Consider the following 15,330-nt stretch of genomic DNA (forward strand, 5'->3'; position numbering starts at 1 on the left):
CTGGATAAGAGACCTTGGATATTTATCCTATCCAAGCCTCACATGATTTTATGAACCTCTATAAGGCCATCTTGCTGCCTCCAATAAACAGTCAGAAACAGTGTCAGTGGAATGAATGTGATTGGTTGAGGGATATCAATGGGCAGTAAAACAGAAACTCACCTGTCAAGAATCTAATAGTGACCATGAATACATTGCTAATTGTTGGGAAAAGCCCATCTGGTTCAGCAATGCCCTTAGAGAAGGAAACAGCCATCCTTGGGTCTGGCCTACATGTGTCCCCAGACCCATAGCAATGTGATTGACTCTGTGCACATCTCCAGTTCTGGCCTTTTGATTTCTTTGATTTTAGTTGCCATGCCTTCAGTTACCTGGATTCTTTGTTCTGGAAGGTCCCTTATAAATTCTCTGCCTCTTTGTCTGTCTCTCCTCTTTTAAGGCATCCTTCAAAACCTAACTCCTCACCCTATGTCGCCTGAATGCCGAATTTTGTTTGATAATCCTCAAGCTGACGCGCTGGGGATTTTTTTTTATTCATTCATGGGATGTTGTTGGCTGGGGCAGAATTTATTGCCTTTTCTGTCTGCCCCTTGTGAAGGTGGTGGTGAACTCCCCCGTTAAAATGCATACATTCATTTGGGGTGAGTAGGTACTGCACTTGGCAATCAGGTTTTTTTAACGTATTGTGACTTTGGGAAGTATGATTTTTTTTTGTCTCATCTTGGTGTTGATCCCGCTAGTCAGCTGTTCGAAAGATTTCAGTCAGGATAATATTGCCATCTCATTACCATGGACACAGGGCTCCTCAGGCATTGGATGATCTACTGCCACTAAACTTACTGCCACTAACACTGGTCCTGGTCAGAAGTCAGACCCCACACGATGTTGGCAGGATTCATCCAGAAAGCCTGTTGCAGTCCTGTGATTGAACATTTGAATAAATCCAGCACGGACCCATGCACTAGTCATTTCTCATTATATTCCCGAAAATCTCTTGATGGTCGTGTTGAAAATGAAAAGTGCCAGATGGCATCTGGAAGAAAAACAAGTTGATGACCAATATAGAGGTTTTAATTAAAAACAAAAAATGACATAAAGATATATGGGCAACAGGAAAAGCATTGCAGAATTGGATGGATGTTTTATGAATTACATTGACATTAAGTCAATCAAGTCTGCCTTCTATCTATTCTGGCTCTTGCATCGTGTTAACTGTTTCCTGCATCTTTTCTCCCAGCCTCCCATTTTTTTACTTTTGGGTTTTGTTTTTCATCGGACTGTTAGAAATTTGAGGGGTGACCTTGGAGAGGTTTATAAAATCATGAGGTGTATAGAGAGGTTGAATAGCAAAGGCCTTTTCCTTGGGGTGGGGGGAGTTCAAAACTAGCAGACATATTTTTAAGGTGAGAGCAGAAGGATTTATAAAGGACGTGAGTGGCAACTTTTTTCCCACCAGGTGGGTCATGTGTGGAATGAAAGTCCAAAGGAAGTGGTGGATGTGGGTACAATTACAACATGTAAATGACATTTGGCTAAGTCCATGAATAAGCAATGTTTGGAGAGATATGGGCCAAGTGCAGGGAGGTGTGACCAGTTTAGTATAGCAACATGGTCGAGGTGGACTGGTTGGGATGAAAGATATGTTTCCATTGCTGAATGATTCTATGACTCCCCACACTCCTACCATCGCCATGTAATATACTAGGAGACACAGAAACGCTGAATGCTGAATTTTGTTTGATAATCCTCATGTTGACGTGCTGGGGATTTTTTTTATTCATTCATGGGATGTTGTATCTGCAAAAAGAAAAGATGAATGATAGTGGAAGATTGACCTTCATCTCAAAGGGTATCTGCGAAGTGAGGAATTGCTGCACAGTTGTGGAACCTTAATCAGATCTCATCTGGAGTGCTGCATTCCATTCTCAATACTGCATCGACAGTAAAATGATCTCAGCTTCAACATAAAGGAATCTTGCTACAATGTTATTGGGCCTTGGTAAGGCCTCACTGGGAGTGTGCAAGATCTCCTCAGGGAAGAATATATTGGCCTTAGAAGAAGGTGCAATAAGGAGTGACTGGAGTGATGCTTAACATGTAGGGGATGTCCTGTGAGTAAAGATTGAATTGACAAGGTGCATGTTCTCTGTTGTTTAATAGAATGGAGGTGATCGTAAAAGCTATCAAGGGTCTTGACAGGGTCGAAGCTGTGGCTGGAGCTCCAGAGTCCATAGCTCAATGCTGCAGTCTCAAAATACTTTTTAGATTGTTTAAAGGATGTGGGTGTCATTAGCTGGGCCAGTGTTTTTCCCCCACCATCTGCTAGGCAAGGATTTGAACCTGTGTCTCCAGAGCATGACCAGGATCTCTGGATTAATAGTCTAGCAATAATACCACTAGACCATCACCTCCCCTTAAGTTTTTGGCTGTTTTAGGCTGAGGTGATGAGAAACCATTTCACTCAGGGAGTTATGAATCTCTGGAAATGTCTAATCCTGAGAGCTGTGGGCGATCAGTTGCTGTGCATGTTCAAGGCAGAGGCTAATTATTAAGGGAATTAAGAGATAGCAGGGTTAGGACCAGAACATGAGTTATAATTGAAGGGCAGAGCAGACTTAAAGGGATAATGGCTTACGTCACCTCTGTTTTTAGATACTGAATACAACCTGGGGAATTATGAGCTGCACATCTTTGATAGCAATAACTCTTTGCATTTAGATCCTATCTGCGATAAAGGCTTATGATGTGTTATATGGAAACTTGGGTTTGAAAATGGATCAGATTATATAGCAGGTATGGTCAGAAGGGGAAGACACAGTCTTATTGTCATTTTAGATTTTGTTCTGAATGTGTTCAGGGTGTTGGAAGTCTTTTTTTTAATGCATTTTAATAAGGTGGCTCAACTTTCCAGGTGAATACTTCAGTGCATTAGGCAAAAAGGGTAGAAGGAATAAAAAACTGTCATTGTCCAACATGAGTCTAATATCACAAGGACACAAACATTCAGAATCATCAGTCGCTCAATAAGTTGGATTCATTTGAAGAGAAAATACAGGCAGCAGCAGAAGTGATGTCAGTTTAACAATCTCCACAACATCTGTGCTGAGGGGGCTGCCTAGGTGGCTTAAAGGTCAGTAAGAGTAAAGTTCCAGAAACTGAAAGCGATTGAAGAGAGAATTTTCGAGAACATATCTTAAATAATAAATTGGGCTGAGGTGGCAGCTTGTTTAAGGATCTCTGGCAGAGACATTAGCTAAAGGAAATAGCATGGAGTGAATGCAGAACCTTGACAAGATGAAACTGATCACAGTCATGACAATGGAATAATGAGCTTTAAAGTAGATTTTTCATTGAAGTTTGAGTGTCTGTTCAGTTGTTGATTAAAAGGGTTGAATTTTTATTTGTGATATTTGTAATAAGTCTGTTTCAAATTGTTTTTGTACAGTGTAACATGGTTTATTTTTAGCTTGTGTGCAATAAAGTTTGGTTTTCTTTTTTCAAAAGTACATCAGTAGTGTCTTGTGAAGGTTTTCAGTGACTGATAGTTTTTAGAGTTCATGACCATATCAAGCCAGGCTTCACACTGCAATCTGATTTACCCAGTATTGCCATCAGCTGGGATTATACCACACCTTTTGACCTTGAGTGGTAGGGTGGGTCAGTGGTTAAAATTGCTTCCTCACAGCCAGTGACCCAAGTTTGATTCCGCCCTTTGCCAATGTGTGTGGAGTTTGCACATTCTCCCCGTGTCTGCATGGGTTTCCTTCAGGTGCTCCGGTTTCCCCCCCCACAGACCAAAGATTATGTGGATAGGCCATAGTGTCCCAGGATATGTAGGCTGAGTGGATTAGCCATAGTTAATGTGGGATATGGTAGGGAGCTGGGTCTGGGTGGGATGCTGTTCAGTGGATCAGTGTGTACTCAATTGGCTGAATGGCCTGATCACAGTGTAGGGATTCTATAATTCTGTAATGTTCCAACTATACAGTAAGTTTACTAAGCAAAACTTTCCACTGAGTCTAATAAGGAGCTGTTTGAACAGGGTGAACAAAGGTTTGCTGGACAAAGCAGGTTTTAAGATGTGCTTTGGAGATGTTAGGGAGGGAACTGTGTAACTCAGGGGCTTTGTCTCTGGAGCCACGATTGTTAGGGGATGAGGAAGTAAAATGGAAAATAACTCAGAAGCCAAAATAGTGTGATGCACTCGAAGTTACAGGATTGAAAGTGATGAATTTTGAGGGTTACAAACTTAGGGCTGGAGATTAGTCCCATTCTGGAATCAGTACAAATGCAATGGGTCGAATGGCCTCCATCTGTGTAAAATCTAAGATTGTATGGTCGGGCTGGGGGAGGTTGGTAGGAATGAAGGCACAGCCATGGAGGGACTCAAAACGAGGGAAAGAAAATACTGAAACTGGTGTTGCTGGGTGCGGAAGCTATAATGGGACAATGGGACATAGTGCATTAAAACCCAGTTTAGGTTATGGAGGGTTGAAGATGGGAATCAAGCCAAAAGAACATTGGAATTATCCAGTCTGGAGCTAAAGAAAGCTCATCAGGTGTTGTGATTGGAAGAGATGTTTAAGATGCCTTCCCAATTTCAAGGGTTTTTTAAATAGAATCCCAATGTTGTGGAAACAGGCCATGGGGCCCATCAAGTCCACGCCAATCTTCTGCAGAGTATCCCATCCAGACACACTCCCCCATGCTATCCCTGTAACCCTGCATTTCTCATGGCTAGCCTTGCACACTGTGGGGCAATTTAACATGGCCGATCCCCCTGACATGCACATCTTTGGACTGTGGGAGGAAACCCACACAGACGCAGGGGGAATGTGCAAACTCCACACGGACAGTCACCCGAGGCGGGAATTAAAGCCAGGTTCCTGATGCTGTGAGGCATCATGCCATCCCCAAAGAGTTGAATTTAAAACTGGGATCTGCCGCACATTTTCTCCCCCCTCCGTATAGTAACCCCCCCTTTCCCCTCTTCCCTCTTCCTAACCTGTTCCGGCTCCGCTTCCCTTATTAGGTTGCTGATGCCAGGGGGGAATGAGTCAGCCAGCTGCTGGGAATGAGTACAGGGTCCACAGACTCATCTCAGACAATCTGTTCCCGATCATATTCAGCTGGAATCTGCTCTCTGCTGCTGCAATTGCACGCTGTCTCCACCAATCAATCCTCTCTTGTTAATGTAACTGGCTCGGGGTGTTTCTGCTTCTACGTAAAACAAAAAACAAACTGTGCATTTTGCCATCGAGCAGTCCCACGGTAACAGTTCCAATGCGGAGGTCAGAACACAACCTATCCTTATAAACAACCCGAGGCTACATTTGCTTAGTACCAATCCCAGTAGGGGTCTGAATCTACACACACTTCTGTCAGGGTCACCGAGGTCTGGAATTCCCTCTCCATCTGTCATACAAAAAACAATTTACATTTGACGCAGTAAGACATAGCAAGGTACTTTAAAGATTTATTATCTGCCAGAATTTGACACAGAATCAGTAAAGACAGCTGACCAAAGGGATAGACAAAGTAACATCTTAAAGGCAGAGAGAGGGAGAGGGGGCTAAAAAGAGAGGGTTTAGTGAGGGGAATTTCCAGAGGTTGGAATCTGAACATTCAAAGCATGCTTCCAAAAGTGGGGCGAAGAGCTCATGGTGTACAAAGTCAAGAATTGCAGGAACACTCTGGAAGTGATCTTAGCCAATGAATTGATTTGACCCACCTCATGAGCGGTATAGAGAATGTTTGGTCACTTGACCTGCTATGTTCAGTTTTGGCTCTGTATAAATTTGTAAAATCTGATTATTAGTTTCTTTTCACTTTTCGCCTGCCCACCCCCTTAGAACCACCTCAGGTTAAGGTGCTATACAAATGCAAGTTGGGGAGTTTGAGAATGACCTGGAAGGGAATGTGGAAGCAATATTGTTCCTACACAGCAGCTGCTGTCGGTGAGGTCACAGGCTTGAGAGATAGAACGTTACAGCGCAGTACAGGCCTTTTGGCCCTCAATGGTTCCACAGGACAGTGCAACAATCTGAAGCCTGTTTATCCTACACTATTCTACTTTCATCCATAGGTTTATCCAATGACCATTTAATTGCCTTTAAATTTGATGAGTGTACTACTGATGCCAGCAGGGTATTCCACGCCCCTACTGTTCTCTGAGTAAAGAAACTACCTCTGACATCTTTTCTTAATCTATCACCCCTCAATTTAGAGCTATGTCCCCTTGTGGTAGCCATCATCCTCCAAGGAAAAAGACTCTCTCTGTCCACCTGATCTAACCCTCTGATTATCTTATATGTCTCAATTAAGTCATCTCTTAACCTTCTCTCTAATGAAAACAGCTTCATGTCCCTCAGCCTTTCCTCATAAGACCTTCCCTCCATACCAGGTAGCATTCTAGTAAATTTCCTCTGAACCTTTTACAAAGCTTCCACATCCTTCCTATAATGCAGTGACCAGAACTGTATGCAATACTCCAAGTGCGGCTGCACCAGAGTTTTGTACAGCTGCAGCATGACCTCATGGCTCTGAAGCTCAATCCCTCTACCAATAAAAGCTAACACACCATATGCCTTTTTATCAACCTGGGTGGCAAGTTTCAGGGATCTATGCACATGAATACAGAGATCTTTCTGCTCATCTACACCACCAAGAATCTTACCATTAGCCCAGTACTCTTCACGCCTGTTGCTCCTTCCAAAGTGAATCACCTCACACATTTCCACATTAAATTCCATTAATGTTGCTGTGAAAGAAAAAGTATGGATTATCAGAAAATTTACTCATGTGCCATTAATATTCCAGTTGACCCTCCCAGGATTTATAGTTCAGTGAGTGTTTTCCAATAGCTCATCCTTGGTGGCCAGTGATGGTCTGTTCGATTCTAACAATCAAGCTGTACTCCACTCTGCACAATCCTTCCAACAATGGCAAACATGTCATTTGTCATAAAACCCGAAAGAACTGTGGATGCTGGAAATCAGAAACAGAAACGGAAATTGCCGGAAGAACTCAGCAGGTCTGGGAGCATCTGTGGGGAGAAAGCAGAGTCAGTGTTTTGGGTCCAATGAGCTGCTTCTGTGGAATGCTCACCGGACCTGAAATGTTACCTCTGTCTTCTCTCCACAGATGCTGCGGGACCTGCTGAGCTTTTCCATCAATTTCAGTTTTTGTTTTTGTTTCTGATTTCCGCACTATTTTCGGTTTCGGTTTCTGTTTCCCTAGTTGTTACTCAACTCTTCCAGCACTTGTTTTATCATTGATGCCTTTTTGTTCTTGTTTTCATTGGCAGTAATGTAGCTTGTGTTTTTGTTCCACAGGTTGGTACAGAGGATATTCTTTGAAGAACAGATCTTTTACGGTACGTCTTATTTATCATACAATAATGTTTTTAAAATCCCAATAAACAGCCAGTGAAATAAATGTAGAAACTAGGAGCTGGAGTAGGCCATTCAGTCCTTCAAGTCTGTTTCATCATTCAATATGATCATGGCTGATCCTACTTTTGAATCCACCATTCCCACCTTCTCCCCTTACCCCTCAATGCCTTTAAAATCAGTGAGTCTACAAATTTCTTTCTCGATGTGACTGCCATAGCATTCCGTGGCAGAGAATTCCACAGGTTGGCCATTCTCCTGAATGAAGAAATATTTCCATATCTCAGTCTGAAAAGGCCTACCCCATATCCTGAGACTGTGACCCTTGGTCCTAGACTCCCCAGTAAGGGTGAACATCCTCCCTGAGTTCAGCTGATGAGCCCGGTTAGAATTTTATACATTTCAATCATATCCCCTCTCTGATTCTTTTAGATACTTCCCAATTCAACTTTTTCGGAGTTGTTAACACATCTCTGGAGCACATTGGATTTGAATCTGTCGAAGAGTGTGGTGCTGGAAAAGCACAGCAAGTCAGGCAGCATCCTGAGGAGCAGGCGAATCGATGTTTTGGGCATAAGCTCTTTATCAGGAATGAGGGGGTGGCCCAAGGGGGCTGAGAGATAAATGGGAGGGGTGTAGGGCTGGGGGGCAATGCAGCTGAAAATGTGATAGGTAGATGAATTTGGGGGTGAAGGTGATAGGTCAGAGGGAAGGGTGGAGTGGATAGTTGAGAAGCAAGATGGACAAGTAGGATTTGAACCTAGCCTCCTGAATCAGAGGTAAGGACATTACCACCACACAAGAATCCTCTGATTCGTCAAAACTTGAGTGAATCAGTCAAACCAATTCTTCTCATAGGACAGTCATGCCATCCATCGTATCACACTGGTGAACAGTTACTGTATACTATGGTAAGTATATCCTCTGTTAGGTTGGGAGACCAAAACCGCACACAGCACTTCAGGTGTGGTCTCACCAAGGCCCTGTTTAATTGCAGTAAGACAGACCACTTGCATTCTTAATTGCTTCCTGCACTCCCTTGTCTACTTTCGTTGGCTGGTGTGAAAGAACATTCAGATCCCTTTGTACATCTTCACTTCACAATATGTCACCATTTAAATAACACCCATCCTTTCTGTTTTTCACACTGAAGTATATAACTTCACATTTAGCCTGCTCCTTCCAAGTCTTGACCTGACTAAATCACCTTGAAGCCTCCTTACACCCTCCTCTGACTCTCAATCCCACCCTGTTCTGTTACTCAGAGAGAACTGATGTACAATTTAAACCCAGTTGTCAGTACAGGGAGAGTGCTGGAATGAAAAATGATGCTTGTTTTCAATTACAGTCTTGGAATAATGTGAAATATTTGAGCTTTTTAATTACACTTTAGCTTGTCCCTTATGTGTTGTAATAATTTGAAATAATTAACAGCTAATCTAGACAGGGTTAGAATTGGCCCCGACCAGTGTAGAACATAGAACATTACAGTGCAGTACAGGCCCTTCGGCCCTCGATGTGGCGCCAATCTGTCGCACCAATCTGAAGCCCATCTAACCTATACTATTCCATGTATGTCCATATGCTTGTCCATAAATACTTAAATTTGGTGAATCTACTACGGTTGCAGGCAAAGCATTCCATACCTTTACTACTCTGAGTAAAGAAACTACCTCTGACATCTGTCCTATATCTATCACCCTCATGCTCGCCATCACCATACTTGGAAAAAGTATGGATCTCCCTGTCCACCCTATCTAATCCTCTGATTATCTTATATGTCTCTATTAAGTCACCTCTCAACCTTCTTCTCTCCAATGAAAACAGCCTCAAGTCCCTCAGCCTTTCCTCGTAAGACCTTCCCTCCATACCAGGCAACATCCTAGTAAATCTCCTCTGCACCCTTTCCAAAGCTTCCACATCCTTCTTATAATACGGTGACCAGAACTGTACACAATACTCCAAGTGCGGCCGCACCAGAGTTTTGTACAGCTGTAGCATAACCTCGTGGTTCCGGAACTCGATCCCTCTATTAATAAAAGCTAAAACACTGTATGCCTTCTTAACAACCCTGTCAACCTGGGTGGCAACTTTCAAGGATCTGTGTACATGGACACCGAGATCTCTCTACTCATCTACACTACCAAGAATCTTACCATTAGCCCAGTACTTGGCATTCCGGTTACTCTGACCAAAGTGAATCACCTCACACTTGTCCGCATTAAACTCCGTTTGCTACCTCTCAGCCCAGCTCTGCAGCTGATCTATGTCTCTCTGTAACCTACAACATCCTTCGTCACTATCCACAGCTCCACCGACCTTAGTGTCATCTGCAAATTTACTAACCCACCCTTCTACGCCCTCATCCAGGTTGTTTATAAAAATGATGAACAGCAGTGGACCCAACACCGACCCTTGCGGTACACCACGAGTAACTGGACTCCAGGATGAACATTTCCTATCAACCACTACCCTTTGTCTTCCTTCAGCAAGCCAATTACTGATCCAAACTGCTACATCTCCCACAATCCCATTCCTCCGTATTTTGTACAATAGCCTACCTTATCAAACGCCTTGCTGAAATCCATATGCACCACATCAACCAGTTTACTTTCATCTACCTGTTTGGTCACCTTCTCAAAGAACTCAATAAGGTTTGTGAGGCACGACCTACCCTTCACAAAACCGTGCTGACTATCCTTAATCAAATTATTATTTTCTAAATGATTATAAATCCTATCTCTTATAACCTTTTCCAACACTTTACCAACAACTGAAATAAGGCTCACTGGTCTATAATTACCAGGGTTGTCTCTATTCCCCTTCTTGAACAGGGGAAACACATTTGCCTTCCTCTAGTCTTCTGGCACTCTTCCTGTAGACAATGGCGATTTAAAGATCAATGCCAAAGGCTCGGCAATCTCCTCCCTGGCTTCCCAGAGGATCCTAGGATAAATCCCATCCGGCCCAGGGGACTTATCTATTTTCACACTCTGCAGGATTTCTAATACCTCTTCCTTGTGAACCTCAATCCCACCTAGTCTAGTAGCCTGTATCTCAGCATTCTCCTCGACAACATTGTCATTTTCTAGAGTGAATACTGTAGAAAGATATTCATTTAGTGCTTCCCCTATCACCTCTGACTCCACACACAACTTCCCACTACGATCCTTGATTGGCCCTAATCTTACTCTCATCATTCTTTTATTCCTTAACTACCTATAGAAAACATTAGGGTTTACCCTGATCCTATCCGCCAACAACTTCTCATGTCTCCTCCTGGCTCTTCTGAGCTCTCTCTGTAGGTCTTTCCTGGCTACCTTGTAACCCTCAAGCACCCTAACTGAGCCTTTACATCTCATCCTAACATAAGCCTTCTTGTTCCTCTTGACCAGAGATTTCCCTTCCTTCGTAAACCATGACTCCTGCGTTCTACAGCTTCCTCCCTGCCTGGCAGGTACATACTTATCTCGGACACACAGGCGCTTTTCCTTGAATAAGCTCCACATTTCTAATGTGCCCATCCCTTGCAGTTTCCTTTCCTATCCTGTGCTTCCTAAATCTTGCCTAATCACATCGTAATTGCCTTTCCCCCAGCTGTAACTCTTGCCCAGTGGTATACACCTATCCCTTTCTATCACTTAAGTAAACATAACAGAATTGTGATCGCTATCACAAAAGTGCTCACCTACTTCCAAGTCTAACACCTGGCTGGGCTTATTACCCAGTACCAAATCTAAAGTGGCTTCGCCCCTTGTAGGCCTGTCTACATACTGTGTCAGGAAGCCCTCCTGCACACACTGGACAAAAACTGGCCGATCTATAGTATTCGTACTATAGTGTTCCCAGTCAATATTTGGAAAGTTGAAGTCCCCCATGACAACTACCCTGATTGTCTCACTCCTATCAAGAATCATCTTTGCTATCCTTTCCCCTACATCTCTGAAACTATTCAGAGGCCCATAGAAAACTCCCAACAGGGTGACCTCTCCTTTCCTGTTTCTGACCTCAGCCCATACTACCTCAGTTGACGAGAGCCCAAACGTCCTTTCTGCAACTGTAATACTATCCTTGACCAACAATGCCACACCCCCCCCTTTTAGCATCTTCTCTGTTCTTACTGAAACATCTAAATCCTGGAACCTGAAGTCCCAGTTACCAACCCATGCTGCAAGTTCACCCACCTTATTCCGGATGCTCCTGGATTTGACGTAGACACACTTCAAGCAAACTTCTTGCTTGCCGGTGCCATCTTGCGTCCCTGAAACTTGATTTCGGACCTCCCTACTCTCAACCTTTTCTATACTCGAACTACAATTTAAACCCACCCCAATAGCCTTAGCGAATTTCCTCCCCCCAGGATATTGTTACTGTCGAAGGTCCTTGCCCTGAGCTGGTGCCAGGATTACTGAGTCAAAAGTCATCTTGGTTTTATCTTACCAAGATCTAAATTTAGGGAACCCCTTCTTCTGATTCCTGCACCGGGGCAGTAGTTTCTTTCTGTCCAGACTTAACTCGCTTAGGGAGAGAGAAATGATGGTCCCTATGTTGGCCATGTGGTACAGGCTCGGTGTACAGACAAATCAGGGCTTAAGAGGAACCAAATTTCCACACATTTCCCAGCTGGAGTTGTTGGACATCTGCAAAACACAGTCACTGACACAGATGAGTCTGAAAGAGATTTATGCTTAAAAATATGTTGCTGGAAAAGTGCAGCAGGTCAGGCAGCATCAAAGAAGAAGGAGAATCGAAGTTTCGGGCATAAAACGTCGATTCTCCTTCTCCTTCTCCTGCAGTCCTCACTTTCTCCTGAAAGAGATTTATGACTAATTACAATAGAGAAACAGGCTATTTGGCCCAACTAATTTGTACCGGTGCTACATGATAAGTTGGGAGACCAAAACTGCACACAACACTGCAGGTGTGGTCTCATTCTATGCCATTAAATACTGTCAATATTTGGCCAAAGGATAATTTTTGGCCTGGGTGACAGTTTGTATTGGACTTTATCAGGGGTTAGTATTGGGGCCTTTGCTTTCCCTGATATATGTATGAATGACCTAGGGGCATCTTCTCATCATAGAATCCCTACAGTGCAGAAAGAGGCCATTTGGCCCTTCAGTTCCGCAACAATCCTTCGAACATGACTACACCCAGACACAGTCCCCTACCCTATTCCTGTAACCTCATTTGCCATGGCTAATCTACCTACTATGGGAAAAGCTGGCTAAGGGCCTGGGTGAGAAGGGGCCTGGTTACTATGGGCAATTTACCATGGCCAATCTATCTAACCGGCACATATTGGACTGTGGGAGAAACTGGAGCACCTGGAGGAAACCCATATAGACACAGGGAGGACGTGCAAACTCCACACAGACAGTCACCCGAAGTTGCAGTTGAACCCGGGTCCATGATGCTATTATACAGCAATGCTAACCACTGAGCCACCTACACAAAGCTTGGAAATGACATGTAACTCAGAAGAATTGTAGACTGAGAGGAGGACAGTATAGATCTCCAGAAGGAGTTGGTGGAGTGGGCAGATAGGTGCAGCTGAGTTTCCATGCAGAGAAGTGTAAGGTGAAGCACTTTGGGAAGAACAATGTTGAAATACAATATAAAACAGAAAGTACAATTCTATAGTTCTATAAATGCGCAGATGATTGAAAGTGGTGGGTCAGGTAGAGAGAGCAGTAACCAAAGTTTATGGTGTTTTTGGCTTTATTAATAGGGGCATAGAGTACAAGAATAAGGAAGTTGAATTTGTCTAAGACACCTATTGACCTCAGTTGGGGAGGATGTAAATGCACTGGAGGGAGGACAGAAGCAATTTTCAAGAATGGCTCAAGGAATGAGGAACCTCAGTTATGAGGAGAGTTTGAAGAAGTTGAAACTTGTTTTTCTTGGTGGAAAGAAAGCTGAAAAGTAGAGGTTTTTAAAATTATGAACGAGTTGGATAGAGTCGATAGGGAGAAAATGTTCCCGCTTGTAAAACTAACTAGAACGAAAGGGCGAAGATTTAAAATAACTAGAAAGAGAGGGCAAAGATTTATAAATGTGTACAAAAGATGCAAGGTGAACTGAGGAAAAACATTTTCAGTCAGTGAGTAGTTTGGGGATTGGAAAACACTGCCTGGAAATGTGGTGGAGGCAGGTTCAATTGAGGCATTTAAGAGAACATTGGGTGATTACTTGGATAGAAATAACCTGCAAGGATATGAGGGTGGTAAAGCAGGAACTTGGTACTCAGTAATGATCTTGGTACTTGGTACTCAGTAATGATCTCGATTCACGAGTTAGTGCAGGCCTCCTTCTGTGAAGTAACGTTTTTTTTGATTGTCTGAGAAGTTTCTTTCCCCTTCCCACCCAGGCCCTTAGCCAGCTTTGCTTTAAAGGCATCTGTAAGCTGACACAATTCATCACTCAATGGCTCTGTATTCTCAGCAGAGTGAGAGGAAACACGATTCAAGCAGAAAGCAGGATAGGCTCACAATGTGGAAATGCGCCCATGCATTTTTGGAGTGCTGTTCCACTACTAGCTGATTGCATAATTTCTGACAATGATGTCTTCCGTAGTTGATTAGCATGTCATCATCACTCATCATTGCCTAGATTCACCAGCACTTTGGGTGTGTAGCTCGGCAGCTAGCAATACGTGGATCTCCATCTCAAGAGCCAAGGTAAATGCCTGTCAGTAAGGAGAAAAGGGAAGATTGTTTAATGGAAATTTCAGTTTCTCTATCATCAGTTCGTATTTGAGAGAGAAAATAGTTATTACTCATCCATTTCCTGTCAAAGGTTCTCTGAACAGGAAGTGCTTAGCAAATGCAGCAGGAAGAGTGTCCAACCGATAACATCTGGAATGTGACATAAGTTCCTCTGTGGCATTGAGCCAACAAAGCCTACTTGTCAAGACAGGTTACGTGCAAATATATTAATATTAATCGCACTTAACTTAGTTTGACAACAAAATCTATGTTGCGGTAGATTCTGACTTTGTGCATTAGCTAAAATGGATGATAAGGACTTGGCATCTTGCAAGGTTGACTTCAATGAAAATATAATTTGAGAGAATTCTAAAACATGCTGACAGTTCATTAGCATGAGTGCATAAAGCAGAAGTCTACCCCATTTAAGAAACTGGAACTTTTAAAGGAAAATGTTAAATGTGTCTCTCAAAGGGGAAAGGAACAAAATAACAACAGAAAATCCTAACAAAGGGGCAGTGCTCCGAAAGCTTGTGATTTCAAATAAACCTGTTGAACTATAACCTGGGATCATGTGACTTCTGACTTTATGCACCCCAGTCCAACACCAGCACCTCCATATTAGAGAAAGCAGCAGAATTAAAGTTAGAAAGCTCAATTAGAGGTTGTACCAACTTAATACCTGTTACTAAGATAGAGAAACAGGCGTAAAGGTAAATCTCCCCCCACAAATATTGTCAGCTGTTTGAGTACTGTCAATGTTTTCTGCTTTTGATACAGATTTCCAACCTTTGCAATATTTGTCATCCAATTTACCTGCTCCAAACATCATTGCTTCTTACTGTGGCACCATGTAGATTCAAGATATTGTTTAACTTGACCAGAATCTGGGGAAGATGAAGACTTCAAAGATGCAGTTTTTTTGGACACTTAAATAGATCATAAAAATGTAAATTTCCACTCTGTATAAAAAGCAATGAAACTTGAAATAAGAAGAGAAAGGAAGCAAAAATGCAGACAGTCATAATGAGAGGGAAGAAATGGAAAATGAATCTGAGCAGATGTTAAGAATGGATATAAAATCAAAATAGTGTGAAGGCTAGAACAAAAGTAGAAAGTGCTGAAGAAACTCAATAGATCTGCCAGCATCTGTAGAGAGAGAAACAGGTTTAATGTTTTGAGTCCAGTGTGACTCTTCAGAACGGAAAGTTCATTTATTGTTCAAAGGGTGA

The 15,330-nt window shown here is 42.8% G+C and overlaps 1 protein-coding gene across 2 annotated transcripts in view; it reads left to right on the forward strand.

Moving 5' to 3' along the window:
• The window catches only part of LOC140481344 (dedicator of cytokinesis protein 2-like), a 1,260,160-nt gene that overhangs the window by 79,780 nt on the left and 1,165,050 nt on the right, over positions 1-15,330 (forward strand). For both annotated transcript variants that reach the window (XM_072577382.1, XM_072577391.1), the window contains exon 3: positions 7,335-7,375. In XM_072577382.1, the coding sequence (XP_072433483.1) occupies positions 7,335-7,375 (41 nt within the window). The remainder of the gene's footprint in view (positions 1-7,334; positions 7,376-15,330) is intronic.

Source organism: Chiloscyllium punctatum, chromosome 1, assembly GCF_047496795.1.
Source record: "Chiloscyllium punctatum isolate Juve2018m chromosome 1, sChiPun1.3, whole genome shotgun sequence".
NCBI lineage: Eukaryota > Metazoa > Chordata > Chondrichthyes > Orectolobiformes > Hemiscylliidae > Chiloscyllium > Chiloscyllium punctatum.